We start from the raw sequence: 22,768 nt of genomic DNA, 5'->3' as shown, positions 1-22,768 counted from the left end.
AGTTCGCTATAGCAACAAATTGCACTACATTCAAATAAATATATATATATATATATATATATAAATATATATAATATATAATATATGTATATATAGTATAATATAATATAATTTAATTTATGCATATTTCCCTTTAGCTAAAATCAAATGCAATTTCTTTATCATTGAGCAAACACGTTTGTTAAAGCGAATCAACTAAGCGAACAAAATTTGAATTAAATCAAAATAATCATAATCATATACATAAATATGTAATTAATTTTACAATTTTGTGTATATATATTTATGTTTTGTTTTGTTTTTGTTTTTGTTTTTGTTTTTGTTTTTGTTTTTGTTGCATTTCTAGCACCCAGCACGTAATAAATAAATTCTTAATCAATTTTGGTTTTTCGTTCTCTTTCACTTTTGGTTGTTGCATTTCGAACTTAACTTAAAGAAAAAACACAATTTTTTTTTCTCAATTTGTCTTAAATTGTTATTAAATACGAGTATTTGTTGTTGTTGGTTTGTTTTTTTTTTTTCGGTTTTGTCTTAATATTTTGCTGTAATTACTAAATTCTAGTGTTGTTTGCGTCACTTTTCGTGCAGTGTTGCGAAGCGCACAATATTGCTGCATACTTCGCGGGGCGGGCAGCTAAAAGAGTGAAGCACTTTTATAGGCTAAACACAAACACACACACACACGCACGCACGCACACACAGATACACAGGCACGCAGACAGACAGACAGAGAGCTAGAGAGAGACAGAGAGCATGTGCGAAAGGGACAGAGACAGAGAGAGAGGGAGAGCAACTGAGCTGCTCGCTAGGATCAACGCGTAATCGATTCGAACTCAACGACAAACTTAAGCAACATTTGTTTTTTTTTTTTTTGGAAACACTTGAAATACTTTTGTTGGTTTTTGTTTTTGGGTTTCTAAATTTTGTTCGTTCAGAGGTTGGCGGTTTGGCCATTTGGGGCTCATCTGCCGCAGCCGCCGCTGCCGCCGCCTCCGCCCAAATGCACTGAAGTCGCTGACAACTCGACGCGTTGACACTGGCGGCGCTCAACAATGACCGCCGCTGGCAGCGACTATTCCAGCCCGGGTCATACGTTCATCGCATAGTAAACGGATCCCTGAGCTGCTGCAGCGCCCACCTGTTGCTGCTGCTGTTGCTGCTGTTGCTGATGTTGTTGTTGCTGTTGTTGTTGTTGTTGCTGCTGTTGCTGCTGTTGCTGCTGGGCGCCTGTTGGCGAGACCATGGCGCTGCAATCGCTGTGCGAGACGGCAGCTGCGCCCTCGGGCACGCCCCGTTCGCTAAAGCCCGGCATGCCGCCCTCCGGTCCGTATTGATAGTGTTGCGACATTAAACGTTGCTGCTGCTGTTGATGCTGCTGCTGCTGTTGCTGCTGCTGCTGCTGCTGCTGATGCTGATGTTGTTGCTGGTGCAGATGTTGCTGTTGCTGCTGCTGTTGCTGTTGCTGCTGGGCAGCCGTGTGCTGATGCTGTGCATAGTGTGCGGCGTGGCCACGCCCACTGACCACATGCAGCTGCATGCCAGGCAGAGCATAGCCAATGGGCACGCGTATCGTTTGCTGTGTTACCTGCGTGAAGAATAGATTGTTTAGCAAATGTTTCAGCTACAAAAAAAAAAGACAGCCAGGCTTTCCAACTCGTTTCTAATATTATTATGCACTCTCCCATCGTGTAACTGGCCCAAATATGTTTAAATACTATTTTCTAATTTGCCCATGATAAAGTCCCTTCTATATTCCATCAATGCTTTTTCATAATTTATCGCAATCTACTTATTGTATAAGCCATCTTATTCGCACCATTCGACACTTAATCCGTATCTATCTTCGATCTAATTCTATCAATACAATCCTATCCATATCTTTTACTTCATTCTGTACTATAATCTATATATAGGTTAAATATAATACCAGCTATAGCATCCTACACTCAATCCGAATCAATCGTGGGTCTCATTCTGAATCTTAGCCCATTTCATCTTAATATATCTTATATCCAAGCTCGTCTGTTACCATTTCATGTGTCCTATACATTCTCTGAATCTTAGTTATATCCGATTCAAACTTGATCTGAATTAAAGACCTTGCCCCTTCTCAATTCGCATCCAATCGAATCGAAGATCTCACCTGCTGATACTCGAGTATATTCTGTCGCTGGATGTGAGCCAGCTTGGGATCGACACTGCTGCTGGTTGCGAACTGGGAATAGGTCTCGGCATTGTATGGTATCAACACCATCGTCTGGTGATAGTTGCGCAACGGCGGCGGCGACTCCGGCCGTCTGGTGGGGCTGCGTGCAAAGTGGCTGCTATAGCTGCTGTGCTTGCTCTGCTCGATGGCCGTCGCGGTTGCGGTCGCCGTTGCCGTGGCCGTCATGCTCTGACAGTTCTGGGCAGCGGCATACAGCAGCGAGGAGGCATCATCGGCGGCGCCCTGCTGTATCATTGTCTGGCGGAACATGGCGCCCGCCGGCAACGTCTGGTAATATGTTTGCTGTATGGCGGCGGCGGCGGCGGCGTCTACCGGAAATCGTTGCTGCTCCCCGCTCTCGCTGTAAAAGCTCCAGGTGCGCTGTTCCGTCTTCTGCTGGGCAATGGTATTGGCCTGCAGAGCATTCGCCATTTGTTGCTGCAACTGCGCCGCCTGCTGCTGCTGCTGCTGCTGTTGCTGCTGCTGCTGTTGCTGCTGCTGTTGCTGCTGTGGCACGTTCTGCGGCGAGGGATTCGGCTGCTTGGCCTGATTGGGCATGGCATAGCCCTTGATGGCCTGCGGCACGGGTTGGCTGCTGATCACCGTTGTGGGTATCTGCTGGGTGAGCTGCTCCTGCATCTGGGCAAGTATCTCGTTGGTGGAGCTGAACTTGGGCTTGATGCCGCGCACCGAGGGCCGTTTATTGAAGCCATAATCGTTCTGTTCGTCGTCGTCGCTGCTCGCCTGCGACTGGCATTGGGAGGCGGTCTCCACGCCCGTATATCGTTTCTTTAGCTGCTCGGTGCGCTTCGCCTCCGCCTGGGCGAAGGCGGCCAGCTCGTCCTGTTGCGTTGTCTCCTGCCCGGGCGTGCCGGCAATCACATCCGGCGCCACCTTGCGCGCCTCATCCCCGCCAGCGCCGGCACCACCAGCACCAGCACCAGCGCCGCCGCCCAAAGCCAAGCCCTGCGCCACCATCGCCGCAGCGGCCGCCTGCTGGGCCACGGCATCGCCAGCGCCCGCGGCAGCGCCCAGCAGCTGGCTCATATTGTAATCGGCGGCGGCAGCGGCGGCCGCATAATGGGCGTGCGCATGCGCCGCATGTCCGTGCTGGTGAGCGGCGGCTGCCGCGGCCAGCGTGTAGTAGGAGGACAGATCGTCCTTGTTGCCTGCCACGCAGGCGGTCAGCGGCGCCAGGGTCGAGAGGAACTGGCGCTTGGGTTCGTTTTGACGCGGCGGCGTACGATGGATTTGCGTGTGCACAACCGGCACCTGAATGCCCATGCCCAGATCTGGTGCGGCGGGGCAGCGGCATTCCTTTTAAGGTGGAAAAAAAACAGAGCGTTAGTGCAAAGGATTCAAGCAATGGCTTAAGCTAGGTACTTTATATTTGACATACTCGTTGGCAAAAGGCGCTTATCAGCTTTTATCGATAACATCTCATAATATCGATAAATATCGATTTTGACAATAAGTTATTCAAACCCGAGAAATAACAAGCTAAATGCACTCAATTTGGAATGTAGGTTCGCGTTTAGTGTCTACAGATTCTAATACATTATTTACTTATCTTCGATTGATAAATTTAAAAAATATCGATATATTTCGATTTCGACAACTGAGACAGCATACTTCGTATTTTGATTCGAGTATGGTATTTAGAGATTTAGGAACGATTCTTTATAGTTCACTTATTGCTTAAACTTCCTCGATTTCTATTTGAGAAGAATATTAAATCTTTTATATTTAAAGTTGGAGCTTAGGGATTTGGTTTTAGCATACTTTTCTTTGTCTTATTTAGGAGCTGAAAATTTCACAAAGTTCTGAGCTCGGTTACCCAAGACAACGTTTCCCACAGCTTGTGGTCTGGGAAGTAGAAGACAAGCTATTGCTTCGTATCTCCCAATTGGTTAACATGTGTTCTTTTATTATTTTCTAAATTTGTAACTGCCCGCTCTGCTGAAAATATTCCAAGTCATAGATATTTTCATAAAGAAATTTCGGGCTAAATTTGATCTCTACCCAAAAATTGGCAAATACCAAAAATGGATGAAAGCCAAAGCGTGGGAACAAGTTTACTTCAACTTTTTACACTAATCGTAATAAAATCGATTAGCGATTAATCGATTATCACTTAAATCAGTTAAAAATATGATTTGAAGATTCTGAAAAATATCGAAAAATTCTTAAAAATGCATATCGAAATCTAAATAATATGTAAAAGTGGAATATCGATTCTCCCGAAATTGGTTAAGTTTTGAGTGGATTTTGATGAGCTTTCTGCTTACCTGGGGTATGATGACAATGGGATTCTCCTCGAGCTCCATAATCTTCTCCTGCTTCTTGTCGCGACTAAAGATGTCAGCGATCTTCTTGTAGGCCGACGAGCCGCTGGACGAGCTTGAGACGGAGCTGCTGGGCGAGAAGCTCTTCTCGCCGTTCATGAACTTGGGCGCCAGCGTATTGGGATTCTCCTCGCCGGCGGGACTGTCGCGCTGCGCCAGCTCCGAGCAGTCACGCTCGCTGGCCTGATCCTGATCCTGGTCGGCATCGGCAACGCCGCGCGACAGCTCCTCGACAAGATCCTCGTCAATGTCGCAGGTCAGCTGCTTGATGCGCTCCTCCAGCGAAATGTCCGACTTGACGGCCTTCTTCCTGCAGCGGCCATTGCAAAAAAAAAAAAAACGAAACGGGTGGAATATGAGCACTTGTAGCTGTGGGAGCTGGGAGCCTGTGCTGTCACACTTACTTGATCAGCGAACGTCGCAGTATATTGCGCTCCATGCTGCGCCGCAAGGTGTCCGAGTCGCCGCAGCTGCCGGGCAAATGGGTTACCAGGCAGCCGGCGCGCTTGGACTCATCGAAGGCGCGCAACGCCTCCGAGGTGAGCACCGGCGCCTGCTGGGCCGAAACGCTGGGGAACAGCTGACGCACCGCCGAATTGGGACGCAGCGCATTGTTGAACAGCGTCGAGTGCTTCTTGATGGGTATCAGCTCGTTGATCTGGTTCTCGCTGTCGTCCAGCTCGCCGCAGAGCGATTGGCCATCGCCATCGGTGCCGGCATTCGCCTGATCCTCGGTCACAAAGCGCACCGAACGCTTCGTGGCGCCGCTCTCGTCCTCTGAGGTGGTGTTGTTCTGGTCATCCGATTGCTGCCCAAATGCAGATTATTAAATAAAATAAATTCCAACAGCTGCTGCCGCTGCTGCTACTCACCTGGGAAATGGAGTCCTGCTTCCAGAGTTTGCCGCCCTTCAGTATGCCGCTGATCTGTGTGGTCGTTGTCAGCTCCTTGGGCGGTATGGGTGGCGGTTTCTCCTCATCGTATGGCTCTGTGCCAGCTGCATTCGCGGCTGCAGCGGCGCTGGCAGCTGCTGCGGCGGCGGCGGCGGCGGCTGTTGCGCTCGCCTTGGCCGGCAGCGCCGGCGGCAGCATTTCCGCTGCGGGCGCTGCGCCGGCAGCGCCACTGGCAGCCGCCGTATCCTCGTGCGCCTCGCGTATAATGCGTCGCTCGGTCACTGTGGTCATAGTGGTAATGGTTTCAACAACAAATCTTTTTTTCTTGGCTGAGCTACTGCCCGCTGCTGGCACCAGGCTGTTGCCGTAGCCGGTGCCGGTGCCGGTGCCGGTTGCGGCAACGGTACCGGAACCGGAAATGGCACTGGCGGCGGCGGGTTTGCTACTACTGCCCGCATCCTTTCTAACTTTGACTGTTATACACACACAAACAAACACACAGGCACACACACACACACACACACACACACACACACACATATACATATGACACAGAATATATCAGCACAATACGACATTTGCATGCGGCATATGGTCAGAGCGAGCGGCATTATTGAAATTGTTATACGAAAGAGAGCATTGTACATATTTGCATTGACAGGAGGCACAAAGAGAGAAAAAGAGAGATAAAGAGAGTGAGAGAGAGAAAAGGGGTCGGCGAATATGCGAGGTCGAACGATTGGGTGTGAGCGATTTGGGCGAGTGTGCAGTGTTATTTGCAGGCATATTTTGGTGTATAACCGTTGTATAACAGTTGTATAACAGATGTTAAGCAGTTATATTCAGATGTATATCGGTTTTATAGTGGCAGTTAAACAATAGAAAATGTATATGTACTGACAGTATAACAGTTTTGCTATATAAGTATAACAGCTAAACAAATAGTTGTTAAAAGGTCTTACTGTTATACAGGGTTTATGGCTAGTTTATAGGGTGGCACTGGCCCTAGCCGATGGGTGTATAACAGATACTACAACAGACTTGTATGACAGTTGCACAACATTAGTGTAGCCACTGTACGAAATATGTATAACAGACAGCTTCACAGGTGTGTAAGAACTGTATTACAGCTAAAAGTAAATATTACTATTGTATAATTCTTTAAAAATTTGCAAAGCAGACCTATACAAGTTTTTCAACACTTCATTTAAAGAGTATAACAGGTGTACAACACTTAAATAACTGTTAATTTACATTTGAATAACAGTTATGTAGCACATATGCAGCGGAACAGCTTTAAACAACGGTTGTATAATAGTTGTATATTAGTTGTATAACAGCTGCACAAATCGCTTTCAATGGACCCAAAAAGAAATGTCAATGCATGATGGGAGTTAATGTCAATTTCAATATTGAATCCAATAATTGACAACTGTCAAAATGAAAGGGCGATGCTCAATGCTTGCGGCTAAGGTTACATATTTACATACGGCAGATAGGCTGATGTATGCATGATTGATGACAATTTTGGGGGCTCGCTTGATAAATATGATTGCTGCTCTTTGACCGCTGATTGCTGAGGGAAATGTTTTCGCAAATTCTGTGGGTGCTTAGCGGAACGAGGGGTGGATGCAGCGTATGCATGATAAATATTGTGCTATATACAAAGCGAATGACAAATTGCAGAGCGAGAGCGAGACGGGAAGAGGGGAAGGGAGAGAGCGAGATATGTATCGAACTTTACCTGCTGCAGATGCCGCTGCGGGCTTATATTGTGATTGCAGCACATATTTGGGCCGCTCCTCGCCGGCGATGATCTCCTTCTGCGTGATGCGACGCTCCGGTGAGCTGGTATGCAACGGCAACAATGCCACAGCTGGCACCCCGATCGGCGTCAGTTCCTCGTTGCACTGCGATCCGCCGCATTCTGTGGAGAGAGCAGAAGAATTTACTTTAAATTTATATCGATATAAATGAAAGAGTTTCTACTGAGTTTCTACATATGCGTGCAACTGTTTAAATAACAGTTATATTTTAAAAAATAAGTATGACAGTTGTATAACAGTTTTTCAATCATGATTAATGAATAACGAGCGAGGGCATTGACAGGCTATAGTTATATGACGGTTCTATTATGGAAAACAAATGTATGACGGTTGTATAACAGTTCTTTAATCACAGCTGCTTAGTTGTCATATAACAGACCCTAAACTAACTGACTGATTAACGAACGTGTATTTCGGACTGAAAGACTTTCAGAGAATTTTATCCACAAATTGGTCAGAAAGACATGAAGAAACAACGCAGTCAACACAGCGACTGCGCTTCGAACTAGCAAGCGAGAAATCGCCGGTTTAAACTCAACAAAAATTGCTTTAAAAAGCGGGAAAAAATATGCTTATATATATAAATTAATTAATATTAGCTAAGGCCGGACGCGAGCTAAATATTTCAACAGCTTTCTATACGTCAGAGGTTGACTTGAATTAAATAATTCGTTTCGCTTGCACTAGTATTTTGAACATGATTTATTTCAGCCAGGCGATGCCGGGTAATACTACACTTAAAGAGTGCGAGAGAGAGAGAGAGAGTGGGGCGCTGCTGCGCCTGTTGCTGCTATTGCGGAAGCGCGCTTGAAGGATTGCTCTTGCGGCAGGGCGCGGCCAGAGCTTGGCTCAACTTTGGCGGCCCGAAAATTCAGTGGTTCAGTGACTCGGTGACTGTTGCGGGTGGGTCACATTCCGCTTCGTTAGGCGCAACAAATAATGCTTAAAAGGGGACTCAGTTCAACTGGTTGTGTTTGCCTGTCAATCGATAAAGCGTGACCAAAATTAATGCAAATGCAAAGCAATGTCCCCTACCCCTGCTCGAGCCCTACCTACCCTACTTCGGTTCTTATATTTGTTGAAAAAGTATCGCTCAAGTTAAATATCCTTCTATGGGTGGCAAACAAAACCATAAACAACTACAAACTTGCGCTTGTTTATCCATTAAGTTAAGTTCCCATAAATCAATCAATAGTTATTTAGTTTTTGGGTAGAACTTTAACCAAGTTCGACGTCTGCGGCAATGCGGGCAACAAAGTTGAAACATTTAACTGACGTATTTTTCGCTTTTATATGCCCACCAACCATGAACTCACCCAGAAAATGTTGCCCCAGGGTTTTGCCAATGTGTGTAATAGATATCTTTGCTAAATCCTTGAAAGGCTATAGATTAAAGCTAACTTGTGTATATATTCTCAATCTGAGTTGAAAGTCGACGTTATATAACAGTCGTGTGACAGTTAGATATAGAGGTTCTGTATAGTCGTATAACAGTATAAAAATAGATATATGATAGTTCTATTAGCATAAAGTTTGTATGACAGTCGTATGACAGTTGTAAAACGGTCATATTAAGAGTTGCTTAGTTGTTGTATAACAGTTTAGTAAAAGATAATAACAGGTCTATTATGGTGATCTAAAAATTGTACGACAGTTCTTGTATCAGTGGAATATAAATTGTATGACAGTCGTATAATAGTTATAAGGCAGTTGTGGGACTCTTCTATTATCTTTAGCGTATCGATTAGACTGGCATAAGTATAAAAGTTGTATAACAGTTGTACTGTCAGTGGCGTTTAACCTATATAACAGTTGTACAACAGTGAAACATGCTTGTATAACGCTCGTATACCACCTAACACACTCGTGAGCCTCTCTGCCAGCCAGCAACATTTAAAAAAAAAAAAAAAATTGCGTCGAATTTACGGCCCACACCCAACGGGCAACAGTCTAGACCCGGTTGACGATGCCCGACAACGGGCCTCTGTGTTGCATAAATAATTCATAATTAGATAATGCAAAGGCAAAACGAAAACGAATTTTGAATACAGCGCCGCGAGCGTGCGCCCCACCATCTGACCCAGCCCAAATGGGATATGGCCGCTAATTGCATTGCAACAAAAAAAAAAAAAAAAACCAAATAAACCAAAAGTAAACAGGACGAGCCGCATTTACCTGCATCCTGTAGCTGCTTGGCGGCGCATTCAGCGCACTCGGCGCACTCGGTGCAAACGCCCTGCAGGTCCTCATCGGGCAGCGGCTGTTGTTGTTGCTGCTGTTGTTGCTGTTGTTGTTGTTGTTGCTGTTGTTGTTGCTGTTGTTGCTGTTGTTGTTGTTGTTGTTGTTGCTGAGCGCCGCCTGCGGGCGGTGGCGGCGGCGGTATTTGACTGTTGCTGTTGCTGCCGCTGTTGCGCGCCGCCAACATCGCAGCACGCTGCTGCTGCAGACGCTGGATAACCTGCAACTGTTGCAGATGCTGCGCCCCAAAGATGTGGCCGCTGAGCGCGCCGCCCAGCGTGTTCTTTAGGCTGTTATCCTTGTAGCCATCGGGTGGACTGAGCGCGGCATCGTCCACAAAGTCAATTGGCGGCTGGAACTTGGGGCTCTGCGAAAGAGTTGCAAATCGCTTAGTCTCAGTTAATACACTCGACGAAAATTGGCGCTCAACTTAAAATTGAGCTGTCAACAATATTCTTAACTCAAGTAGCAATTCCTTTTTTAAACCCTCTTTTTTCTTGTGACTTTATTTGATGCTTAAATTAAGTTCAATGAGGCTTAAAAACGTTACCACAAAAACTTTCTTTTCTGCTTCAAAAGTCAAATCTAGGAAGTTGACTTTAAGCCGACTTAACTTGATTGCAGCTTGTGCGAAGAAACTTAAACTAAGTTTTATTTGTCGTGGCTTTTAGAAAAAGACATATTAAAACAAGCTGTCACGCCTTGAGCCTAAGCTTGGTTTACTTCAAGTTATGCTTATTTTAAGTTTGCAAATTCTTGTTTAAGGAATTTGGTCTTGCAAGTTGGTTAAGGTTTAAGTTTGCAATCGTGCTGTTGAAGAGGAGCATATTTTCGTAGTCCATAGTTTTTCGCTAACTGTAGTATCTACTTAATGTTAGTTAGCTAAGTAAGTTATAGGCTACCGGCTTCTGGCTACACGTAATTGTGCGCCCGCTCGCAAATTAAGCTAATTGAGTTTTATAGCCAGACGAATGGGGGCGTTATATATGTATATATATATCAATGTGTGTGTGTTGGTGTGTCTGTGTGTGTCCCTGTTGGTGGCTGTGCGCTAGTGTTTGCCTGGCTGATGAACTAACTGTGTGTGCTCATAAATCTGTGTTAAGTTTCCTCGCCGGTGGTGGGCTGTGCACGTAACTAATCAAAAGGCAGCGACAGTTGTATAAGTATAACACTTGTACAGGGCTGTTAATCAATGTTATCACAGTTATATAATAGTTGTCTTGCCGCATGTAACATCAAACAGATTTATATCAGCTTGGTATAACAGCTATAATGGTGTGTACACATTGAATAACAGCTTTTTGGCTGCCTTTTGTATGAAATTCAGTTTCTTTTAAGCTATTTGCTGCTGCTCCTGATTGCATATAACAGTTGTTCAACAAACGTAGATGTGTGTAACTGTTGACAACAGAGATGTGAAAAATGGTTAAGCATGAATTAGTGTGCTGCAGCTGCTGCAGCATTTGTATAACAGTGATATAACAGATTTTTACTTTAAACCAGCTTCCTAAGAGAGCTAAGATGCGTTAACTTTGATCTTTCATTTGAGTGTATAGCACTTGTATAATCCGGCGTATAACACTTGATTGAAAGGCATGAAATTGTTATATAATTGTTATATAACAGTCTAATTTAAGCTCATATTGAGCAAGATCGGTTATGTGTGTGGCGATTGTGTTTGCCGCTAGAACACTGCATAATTTGTATAACAGTCGTATAACAGCTGTATAACAATTGTATAACAGTTTATTTTCTGCTTAAATTCCGCCAACCGTCTTGTTAGTTGGCATCAAAATGTTCCAACGCCCTCAGCAGTGCCACAGCTCGCAAGACCAAGGACAAGGCGCATGAACATTTGCATACATGCTAAACACATGCATATGTAAGTACAAATGGAACTACATGCGCGTGGTTGTTGTGTGTTCATTTAACACAATGCAAGACGAAGACGTAGTCGAAGACGGCAACAAAGTCTAGGCCAAAAGTTCGCTAGTGGTTTTTTTGTGGTGCGGCAATCAACTTGCCAAGAACTTCATTTCTTTTCCTTGGTTTTTATTTTGTTGCAAGCTTAAGAAGTGCCACATAAAGCAAAAGCCGCACACATAACGTGTGCGAACTGCTTTCACATGCAGGTTTTTCTCTTTCGCTCTTTCGCTTTTTCTTTTTTTTTTTCTTTTGGAAATGCCAAATGGAAAATAGAAAATGGAAAAGTCGCTGCACGGTGCCATAACAACAGAACGTTTGCATAAAAATTGCCAAATTTTTTATTGTCATTTTGGGATTCGTTTATTTCATGCACTCGCTGAGTGTTATGTGATTTTGTCATGAGGCTTGTAATCAAATTTATTCTTTTTTAGAGTTCAGATCTGTTTAGCTCTATTGTCCTTCTTTTAAGTCTCTACATTATTGATTTAAGATGAATTGAAATGTTTTTTAAGCAAATGTATTGATTAGTTTAAGCACTTTTTGCTTAAGTAAGACACTTGAATACTTAAAGCAGGAAGTCTTCTGGAAAATGCAAATCAAGCACTTGCTTACTTGGAACAAGAACTTTAAGTCTAACTGCAAGTAGATAAGTTCTAGATTTAAGTAATCGCTTTACTTGAAGAAAGCATGTGACTCTCTGAGAATGAGAAAATGCAAAGCTCTTTGCAGCTAATTAAATTGTTATGTGATTTTGTTTAAGAAAAAAGCTGCTTTAGTCAAATTTTGATTGTTTATGCACTTGATTTAAGCAGGAAAAGCTTAAAGCTTAAATATTATTTTTATATGTTATTTATGTTTTTATCTGAGAAGCATTTAAATCTTTTTATAGGGTATATATGTGCTATATATGCGTGTGTCTGGTAGGGTATTTAAAATTCGTTGCTGCGCAAGCAATATTTTTTTCTTTTCCTTTTTTTTTTTTTTTTTGCCTGTGTCTGGGACTTGGCTTATACAACGCATTTTGTAAACTCTTTACACACACTAAATGCATATTAAACTCTTCAAAGTGACTGCAGGAACCAGCACACACACACACACACACACACACACACACAGAGAGAGAGGCACAACCAGGCGCACAGACTTGAATCTTAGGCATTTGCCACATGCTTGAGCAGCGCCAAGTCAAGTGCATTGGGCGGCCACCCACTTGGCCAGGGCACACTCAGACAGACGGCAAAAGAGAGGCAGGTTGGGCAGGCGTGGGCGTGCCGGGTATAAGGCTGGTTGCCCGGCCCGGCCCGGCCCGGCACGGCACGGACAGATAAGCAAAAAGCGGCGCACTCAAGTGACGCTCATGTGGCAGAAAATTGAAATTTAAACGCAGCTTGAGGGCCGCTTAGGATCGATGCAAAGGCAAAAAAAATAAACGAGGAAGGGAGTGCGGAGTGTGGCTAATGGCCAGCAGTCAGAGAGAGAGAGAGAGAGAGAGGGAGAGAGGGAGAGCAAGGGAGATAGCAAGTGCGCTGCGACAGCAAGTTTGCGAATGTCCTTAACACATGAAACGCGTACATCACGATAAAAGGCGCACTTCAAGGCACAATTTCATAAAACAATATATCAGTGATATATATAGAGAGAGAGGGAGGGAGTGGGAGAGAGAGAGAGAGAGGGAGGAAGGGATAGAGAGAGAGAGAGGGACACATTATGTTGCTGCTGTGCAACGTGCTGCACTTTCGACTTACTCGAGTTGCATTTTGTGCAAAAGTTTTTAAGTGATTTATACACCACTTGCGCAAGGAAAAAGTCAGGGGTTCAGGGGTGTGGGCGTGGGCGTGGGCGAGACAAGCTAACTACAAACTTGCAACAGCAGCAGCAACAATGTGCGGCCGACTTGCAACTTGACTTGCCTTGACTGCCACTTGAAGGCTGCAGGATGTGGCACGGGTCGCCGGAAACAGGATATAGAATACAACATATAGATTATGGCGAAACTCAATACCCAACCAGACCACACATCCAATTCCCGCTACCCCAATCCCCCTTGCCCAGCGCAAAACAATGTCGAATTACATAAAACAATTGTGCTTTTTGTTGTGGCTCAGAGCTGAAGGCGGGCACGTTTGTTTTAATTAACAATTGCACACTGGGGCAAACTAATTAGTTTTGCTCAAAAAAAAAAATCAAAAAAAAAGAAGATGCTTCTAGAGGCGACTAAATGACATAATACACAAGCACATATCAAATTATATTTATATAATAAAAATCAATTATAACACAAGGAAAAAAGGCAAGTGCAGCCAATGGAGGACGGCAAAAAAAAAACACATATGGAGAATGTAAAAGGAAGCCAAAGGCGCAAGTTGAAGCCAGTAAAGGTGTTCGAAGTATTCTAAAGAAAAACTCTTTTAATGTGACCATGGAGGACATATGCTAATAATGTGTAATACATGCTAAAGTTCAGTTACATGTTTCAATAACAATTAACAATAACAATGTGGACGCTTCATGACCCAAAATGTGCACAGGTCAGCACATGCAAGGCTTGTTAAATCTGAAGAAAAGGTTAACAAGAAAAAAGTCCCCAAAAAAAGAGCCAATGAAAGCAAGTTGAACAGGAACTTTCAATGGAGTCCATGGAGGACAACAGCTTAGCGTAATGGAGAAAACTTGTCAAAGTATTCAAACGAGAACTATCAGAGGATAGACAGAAATATGTAAATAAAAAAGCACAAAGAAGGACAAAAGGACAGGACATGGTTTAATTGCAATAAAGTGAGCATGGAGGACAGTTGAAAGTGTTTAAGAAAAAAGTTCGTCAAAGTAGTCAAAGAAAACTTATCAGAGGACACACAAGAAAATCTACAACAACAAAAAATGGGATTCATTGCAATAAAGTGACCATGGAGGACAGCTGAGAACGAAGAGAAATATATTTATGAGAAATTTAATCGCCATAAAGTGACCACGGAGGACGACTGAGAGCGATCCATGGAGGACAGCTGAGAACAAATAATAAAAGAAATGCTTCAATTGCTTTAAATTGACCATGGAGAACATATAAGAGCGACTGGAAGAAAAGTTTCTCAATGAGTCCAAAGAAAACTTATCAGAGGACACACAAGAATATGGACAAATATTGTTTAATTGCAATAAAGTGAACATGGAGGACAGCTTAGAGCAACTGATGCAACGCTTTCTTATAGTAGGGCAATAATACCTACCACAAGAAAATATATTTATGCGAATAGTTTAATGCCAGTAACCTGTGTTCATTTCGTATAAATATTATTCAATATTTAACCAGAGGATAAATAACAGTAAGTGATTATTAGACTTTAGGATAAATAACAGCAAATGATTATTTAGCAAGAGGTTGAAGAACAGCAACTGATTTAATTAAACTGTCGCATGTGATAAGCCCGTCATGGCCCGTCAACAACTAAATACCACAAAGAAAACAAAAAAGGAAAACCATAGACAAGCAGTTAAATATTTAACATGAGCTAGACCAGGGTTGCCACACGGCAGCGCCCAATAAATAAAGCTTTTGCATAAATAATCGCCTGCAGTTGACAAGCACAATATTGAAATTTAGCACAGCTTGCACAGCTTTTCAGTTGACCATTTTAAGCTGGCTTGTCAACCAACATGAACATTGACAGTAGAAAATAGTAGAAATTCGTTAAGACTCGCTGGAAGTTGTTTAATACCTACGATTTAGCTAGCTGTCAGTGGCGCATTATTTTTTGCCCGACTAAACTTGCGTCTATGGTGCGTGAGTATTGCCTACTTTTCAGCTGTGGCCAGTGTGAGTGCACACACAGAGACAGAGACAGGGACAGACAGATGCCAAAGCCGCCTAAGCACTTCAACTTTGGGCACTTGTGCAACTCGACTTAATCCGCTTAACGTGTGCAGTATTTAAGCGCCTCAGCCACAGCGCCCCAGCCTCAGCGCCCCAGCCATAGCTGCCGCCCCCAAATAGCAGGCCCACATTGGACTTGTTCACTCACCTGTGGCGTTCGTCCATCGCCGGGCTCAGCGGCATTAACGGCATAGTTGCACTGGCAGCCCTCCTCGCAGCAGAGGCGCACCAGCTCGTGCTCGCCGCAGGTGCATGGCTCCTCGTCCTCCTCATCGTAGGCGCAATCCTCGCGTATCAATATGATATAGTCGGCCTCGAAGAATTCGTTGCGTGTCTCGTCGAAGACGACACGATTTTTGCGAGCCGGCGGCGGTCGATTCGGTTTTTTGAGCAGACCGCGCAGCTGGCCATTCACCTCACGCATCTTGAACACGTCTGGCCGGGGCCCAAGTGCTATCCCAGTCGATGTTGTGCTTGTAGCGAGTGTACTCGCTGTTCGCTCGTTGTACTCGTTGCTCGCTGTACTGTTATGTGATGCGACCGCTAGGCACTCATCGCACTGGCACTCGTTGCAATTGCTATCGCTATTGTAATCGCACTCGCTGTCCAGCTCCTGCTCCTGCTCCTGCTCCTGCTCGTGCTCGTTCTCGTTGTCGTCCTGCTGTTCGCTTACAAATTCAGCGAGTAGCTCGTCGTAACACTGAAAGCCGCGTCGCTGTTTGACGCTCACGTGACTGCCGCTCGGCTCGCCTGGCAGCTGACTCTGGCTATTGTGATTGATGTCCAGCAATTGTAGCTGTCGCGCCGCTCTCAGATACTCGCCAAAGCGCTGCACATCGAACTCGCTGAGCGTGGCCACAAAATTGGCGGCGTTCGTTGACGAATCGCTGCAATTGTTGTCACAAATAACTGTGGGCACAAATGCGCTGCGTATGCAACTGTCTGTCGCTGTTGTTGCTGCTGTTAATGTTGCTGTTGCTGTTGCTGCTGTTGCTGTTGTTGTTGTTGTTGTTGTTGCTGCGGGCTTTGCTTCAATTTCAATCAGCACCTGGTCGCCGTCGTCTTGGCTGTCAGCTAATGTTTCAGCTGTGCTCACAACACGCTCACCGCGCACGCGCAATGCCAACTCTGGCAACGTATTCAGCAATTGCTGTTGTCTGCTGCTGCTGCTGCTGCTGCTGTCGTTTGCTGTGGCAATTTGTTCATTTCCAATGTCTTGAATACAATTTACATCTAATTGTATTGCACTTGAGCTTGCCACGGCCAACAGCGAACTTTCAACTATTTTATTGTCCTTTGCAGCGTGGCTGCTGCTGCTGCTGCTCGGGGGTGTGAATGTGGGTGTGAGAGTGGGTGTATGGCTATTTGCTGCTGCTGCTTCAGGGGGTAGTTTCTTTGTTGTGTTTATTGTAGACGTGCAGGCATTTAGTTTTAGTTGTTGTTGTTGTTGCTGTCTCAAGGATGCCTTTACACAATCAACTACAGCCTCACAACTACAGCTGTTGTTGTCGTTGCTGATGTTGTTGCTGCTGTTGCTGCTGTTGTTGCTGCTGTTAACGCGTCCCTGAAAATTATGCTGTAAGCGTTTTAGCCGCTGGCTGGCCACAAAATCATCGACCAAATCGTGCTCAAAATCAATAAGATCGTAATCGTTGCAGCTTGTTGCTGCTGCTGCTGTTGTTTTTGTTGTGCTGCACTCGTTACTTTCGCTTTTACTCGCTGCTGTGGCACACTCGTTGTGCTGCACAGCCGACTGCTGATCAGCTGCGTCGCAGTCTATGAGCGTATAGCTAGCTGCACACTCGCTACTCGCTGCTTTGTGCTTGCTACTCGTTGCTTTCTGTGCGCTGCTCGTCACGTCGAACACGAACGCTGTGGACTCAAACCTGTGTAAAGGTTCCGCACGGCACTCGTCGAGCAAACTTTGGCCTGAGCTGCTACTCGCTGCTTTGCTCGCTAGCGTGGCCCAGTGCGATGCTGTTGCCTCTGCTGCGGCTACTACTTTGTTGTCTGCAACACTTTTCACGTAATCCACGTAACCGTCAGCAACAACAACAACTGGCACGCTTTCGGGCAAAACAGCGCCAGCAACACCAACGACATTATCAACAGTAACAGGGTCGTGGCATGGGCCGCTCGCTACGTTCGCCGATTCCTCACGCAAATATGGCAATGACAATGGCGTCTCCGCCAGCACCAACACCTCCTTCGATGTCTGTGTCTGTTTCTGATTTGACTTTGGCTCCTTTGCCCTGGCAAATGTTGTTGCTGTTGTTGTTGCTGCTGCTGCTGCTCTTGTTGTTGTTGCTGCTGTTGTTGCTATTGCTGCTACGTCACTTTGCACATTTTCACTTGGTTTATACAAAAAAAAATCAGCACTTAACGCATTTGTACTGCCTTTTTGCACAAATTTTTCTGTACGTTGCGCGTCGCCGTCAGCGTCGTCGCCAGCTGCGCTGCCCGCGTCGTTGTTGACGCCTGTATACAAAATTTGTTGTTGTTGTTGTTGTTGCTGTTGCTGTTGTTGCTGTTTTTGCTGCTCGTTTTGGCCAACACTTGAGCTGATTTGCACAAAATTTTCACAAATTTGTAACAATTGTTTTTCTTGATTTTTTATATTGTATTCGCCAAAATTAATTATTGGCTGCTGCTGCTGCTGCTGCTGCTCAGCTGCGCTTGCTGCGACGACTGCTGCTGCTGCTGCTGCTGCTGCTGCTGTTGGTGGTGCGGCTGCTGCTGCTGCTGCTGCTGCTGCTGTGAGTTTGGCTTTGAAAAGCTGACTGCCAATTGTAGGTATTGAGCAGGCGCTGTTGTCGCTACGGCTCCCGTTGCTCCCCAAGCCTTTGGCATTGTCGCTGTCGCTGTCATTGCCTGCTGCTGCTGTTGCTGTTGTTGCTGTTGTTGCTGCTGTCACATTGGGTGGTTGCTGGCCATGGCCAGCATTGCCTGCGTTTGCGCTCACGCTCACGCTCTCACGCTCGACTTGCGCGCGCTCACATTTTGTGGCCACTTCCGCTCCTGTGTTGCTGCCTCTGCTGCTCCCTCTGCTGCTGCTGCTGCTGGTGCTGTTGTTGTCGCTGTATTCAGCACGCGCATGCGCCTGCGTTTGCATGTCTTTCGCTGTGCTGGCCGCTGACTGGCACGCCTGCCAGCCCCGCACCGCGCCGCGCTGCTGCTGCTGCTGCTGCTGCGGCTGTGGCTGCCACGCACAATGCGCCTTGTATTGCACGCGAGCAACATCAGCGCGTGAGCTGCGTGTCTCGCATGCCAAATCGACGTCATCGTTGCCATCATCATCATCATCATCATCATCATCAGCAGCAGCAGCAGCAACAACAGCAACAGCAACATTATCAGCAGCAGCAGCAACATTCAAGCCTAGTCCACCGTTAATCATGTTGCCCGCTGCTGCAGCTGATGTTGTTGTTGCTGTTGCTGCTGTGATTGTTGCTGCCTCAATTGCAACAGCAATATGCGCACTGTTGCTGTTGTTGTTGTTGTTGCTGCTGCTGCTGCTCTTATAATTTGCATCTTCATTGTGTTTATTTAGCGTTTTGTTAGACATAGTTGCCGTCATTTTGCTGCGTTTCGCTGCTTCATCACAATGTTGCCTCTCCCGTTCCCGCTCCCGTTCGAGCAAGCTCTGTCCGTTCGTTAAGGCCAACGTTAGCATGTCCACAATCAGCATAGTTGCCGCCTGGCTAACACATACGATCCGTCCGCTGGCCGTTAGACGTTGGCGGCATTCGAGCTGCGAATATGGCAATTGCAATTCTCAATTAGTTCAAGCAACAACTGAAATTAGCACATAATCATACAAAATAATACAATCATAATTATCGAGCAATCGATACTTTCCACAACCGTTAGGCACCTTTACGTTTTCTAGTTCGTCGACAAATAATTACTTTAACATATTTCAATCAAGCTGAGAAAACCAATTCTTTGCTTTGATTCTTCCTCTCAGAGGCAAGTCAAGAACTAAATTACGTTAATTTTTTTTTTAGCATTTTTATAAATTATTTTTTTAGAAATGTTGCAAAAACTATTTACCCGAATGGAGACCAAAAAGTATTAAGAATTCGACTTTCGACAAAACATTAAAAGGAATAATATAAAAAGTAAAAAAATTAATCAAATAAAATATTAACAAATAAATAATTGTTAAATTGATGCAATTATAAATTATAATAAAAAAAAAAGTGGAATATATTTAAATTTTATTTTAAATATGACATACATGTGGCATATTTTAAAAATATGATATAATTGACATATTTATATTCAAAATGATATAAAAATATATTTTAACATATTTCGTTTTTATAATAATTGGATTGTTTTTAGTGAAAAAAACAAAATAAGAAAGCTAAAAGCTCTTTCAAATTAAACAAATATTGAAATTTTCTGGCATATGCTAGATTCTTCAGAAATAGAAATTAAAAAATTAACATTAAATATTCAATCAAAAATGATTTATTTTTAAATGTTTCGAAATTTTTAGAACATTTTGATTAAATCAAATTTCATCAACTTCAAAAACTATTTCGAAATTGCGAGCGCTTAAACAAAACTTGAATAGTTGAAAGACTAAAAGAGATTTTTATAATAGTTATATATATAATATATAATATATATAATATATATATAATAATATATCTTATATTTAAATAATATTTTGCATTTTATGTAACGTTCGACTCTTCAAAATATTGTAGCGACCATAAAAAACGACAACAAACAAAAAGCATGTAAGGCAAAGAGTTCCGAAAAGTTGGTGAAAGACAAGTTCCGGTTGTTAAGAAATTTCCATATTCAAATTATGATGGGGCTGGCTGGCTGGCTCATAGATATGGCGACAAAATGTGGGAGTTTTTCTTATCGGAAACTCTCACACAAAACATTTACCAACAGGTTCTCTCTGGCCACAACCAGTTGATTTTCCACTTAACCAACCATATACCATAATCTAAAATGGAGTTGTTTTTTTTTTCGTCTTTCTTTCTAATTTTTGCATAAATTAAATTTACCGGCAAACAAATTTGGACACAAACTGTTGTTGGGAATTTTACGCGCGACTTGTTGTTGTTGTTGCTGTTGTTGTTGTTATTACCGCACTGACACAGAAAAACAGGTGCGCGTATTCAGCGAAGCGCATCCTGTGCTCAGGATACCCCGCACTCAGCAAGACAAAGGCAGCGTGTGTGCGACTGAGAGGGGGGTAGTTAATAGCGTGGGCTCGTTACGCGCGAATGCAGACCGAAAGACACCACCAGTCAAAAAAAAAAAAACAAACAAAAACAATAACACACGCACGCAATACGGAAACAAGAACAACGGCAAAAACGTAAACAACAAAAATAATTTGAGTGATACGTAAAATTCTCGAGCTAACGTGAGTTTCTGCTTTGTGCAGCTTTTTCGCTGCCGATCGCCGCTTAAGACACCGCACGTCCGAACGCGTCTCGTGGCGGAAGTTGACTGAGCAAACGCATATGCAAACGCGCCTCGCAACGCTTTCGGCCTCAGCTCTGACAGTCTTCAGGCTCGGCCTCGGCTTCGGCTGCGTCTTCGGCTTTGGCTTCGGCTCGACCGAGGCGCATGCTCTAAAAACTTAACGAGCGCCGAGCAGAAGAAGCGACGCCAAAGACATTTGAATAGAGGTGGCGGTGGTGGAAGTGCTCGCATGTAAGCCAGGCGGGAAGGAAGAGCGCGAAAGAGAAAGGAAGATATGAAGCGAGCGGAGAAGACAACAAAGTGAGCAAAGTGAGCATGACTAGCAGATACCTTAATATGAGTATAAAATAACCAAGATTTGTACTGGATGAATGTGTATTTTAATTTTTCTCCATTTTTATTCAACCAGTCAGTTAATCAGGGAAAAGTTCATTCATCCATTATTTATAAGCTAATAACCCATCCATTATCTCAACTGAAATTGACGTACAAGTCCAGATACATTTCTGTAAGAGTTTTTTGTTTATCACTGATATAAACTAGTTTGTATTAACATATGGTATAAAACTGTATGGTTCAACTTGTTTATATTACAGAAAGAGTGCTTGTTGTTTATCTGTCGCATACTTAATACCGCCCTATTACATCCCAATTAAATGGTCACAGGGTATAATTACAGCAGAGATCGCATGGCCGGGCAGCTGCTGCCAGCGTTGCCAACGGTGCCAGGGTTGCCAACGTTGCTGCTGCTTGCGGATGGTGCGTGTTGTCAGCAGCAATTATGCGCTGCACTTGCGAGTTTTATGACCAGCTCTTGGTCGACTCTGGGCAGCTACGCTGGGTATCTAGCCCCCGTTCACCTGCCCTCCCCTCCACGCTAACTAACGCTGCCCGCGGGCCTATACAATGCTACCCTAAGCGACAATTGGCTACGGTGACCGGCGACAGTTAAGTTTTTGTTTAATGTGTGCGTGCGTGTGTGTGTTAGTGTGCGTGTGCGTGTGGCTTAATCAAACGTGCTCGTCGCGCAATCACGATGAGTGTGTTTGCGTGTGTGTGTGTGTGTGTTACATAGGAAACTAAGCGGCGCTCGTCTTATTGACAAAAAAAAAAAAAAACATAAAAAGTAGTTAAGATATCAGAGCGCAGTTACGACTTGCCGAATGAGAAAGTAACTTCTTGAGGTGCTTCGAGGTCAACATTTAAATTAGATAAAAGATAAGCGCGATTGCATCTAAAACTATTTACATTTAAAAATATAATAAATATCGAAAACTCTTAAAGCTACATATTTTCCAGTTTTGGGTTAAGCTGAAATTAAGGCTCTACAAAAATTCGAAAGCTCAGAGAATGGAAGAAATAATGTATCTCGAAGTAAAGCTAAGGAACAAAAATCAGTTTCCAATTGCTTTTATCAACCTGAGAGCAATACCAAAAAAAAATAGAGAAATGATCAAATGAACTAAAAAAAATGTAATACGTGCATATTTCAAGATCTGCGCTGGAAACTTATTTCCAAATCACAAGAGCTCAGATAATGCTGTTCCGTGCTTTTCCGTACTTTTTTTCACAGTTAATTAAACTATTTGACAAGGTCAAATGCAAGTTAACTGTTTGTTCAACTTAATATTATTCTGAATATTGTAGCTTTAATAATATAAGTACAAGAATTGGCATACTTGAAAAAAAATATATAGACAATGTTTATGTTGCAATTGAGTAAAACCTCGATGCTATTTCTTAACGTTTCTTTCTATCTCGAAAGTTGTATCATCCGAAGAAATAAGAAGAATAATTTTCACGTGATTTAGACCTTGGTTATATCTTAACTAGCTGTATATAAAAGCTATGTATATATATGCTATAAGGTCGAAAATGTTCAACAAGATGGGGTTTAACCAAATTCCAGCTCCAAGTCAGGGTTAAAGTCGAATGCACTGAGACATTGTGGGAATTTAAGCAGCTTCTTATCTGCCTGCAGCTTGCAAGCCGTTCAACGCCGGGTA

General features: G+C 43.9%; 1 protein-coding gene across 2 annotated transcripts; it reads right to left on the bottom strand.

The window, feature by feature from the left end:
- Nucleotides 1-826: 826 nt before the first annotated feature.
- LOC6633595 (pneumococcal serine-rich repeat protein) lies at nt 827-20,769 on the bottom strand. 2 transcript variants are annotated; one of them, XM_070207695.1, is made up of 9 exons: nt 20,336-20,769; nt 15,454-19,056; nt 9,446-9,875; nt 7,189-7,371; nt 5,424-5,917; nt 4,956-5,359; nt 4,495-4,861; nt 2,144-3,523; nt 827-1,585 (listed from the first exon to the last, which is right to left on the bottom strand). In XM_070207695.1, exons 2-9 carry the CDS (start codon nt 18,991-18,993, stop codon nt 1,088-1,090), a joined length of 7,296 nt encoding a protein of 2,431 aa, XP_070063796.1. In that variant the 5' UTR covers nt 18,994-19,056; nt 20,336-20,769; the 3' UTR covers nt 827-1,087. The 2 variants fall into 2 exon arrangements, with proteins under 2 accessions (XP_070063796.1, XP_070063797.1); XM_070207696.1 differs by having other exon boundaries at nt 5,424-5,725.
- Nucleotides 20,770-22,768: the final 1,999 nt, after the last annotated feature.

The sequence above is a fragment of the Drosophila virilis genome, chromosome X (assembly GCF_030788295.1).
Source record: "Drosophila virilis strain 15010-1051.87 chromosome X, Dvir_AGI_RSII-ME, whole genome shotgun sequence".
Lineage (NCBI taxonomy): Eukaryota > Metazoa > Arthropoda > Insecta > Diptera > Drosophilidae > Drosophila > Drosophila virilis.
This window is presented reverse-complemented; position numbering and strand designations above follow the sequence as displayed.

What these genes read in the sequence shown, in the direction of transcription:
- LOC6633595 (XM_070207695.1), bottom strand. Translation starts at nt 18,993, where the DNA reads ATGCTGATTGTGGACATGCTAACGTTGGCCTTAACGAACGGACAGAGC. An exon ending in CGCAGCGGCATCTGCAGCAG is followed by an intron (nt 5,918 to 7,188) that starts GTAAAGTTCGAT and finishes TGTGTATAACAG; the next exon opens with TCAAAGTTAGAAAGGATGCG. An exon ending in CTGCGACGTTCGCTGATCAA is followed by an intron (nt 4,862 to 4,955) that starts GTAAGTGTGACA and finishes TGGCCGCTGCAG; the next exon opens with GAAGAAGGCCGTCAAGTCGG.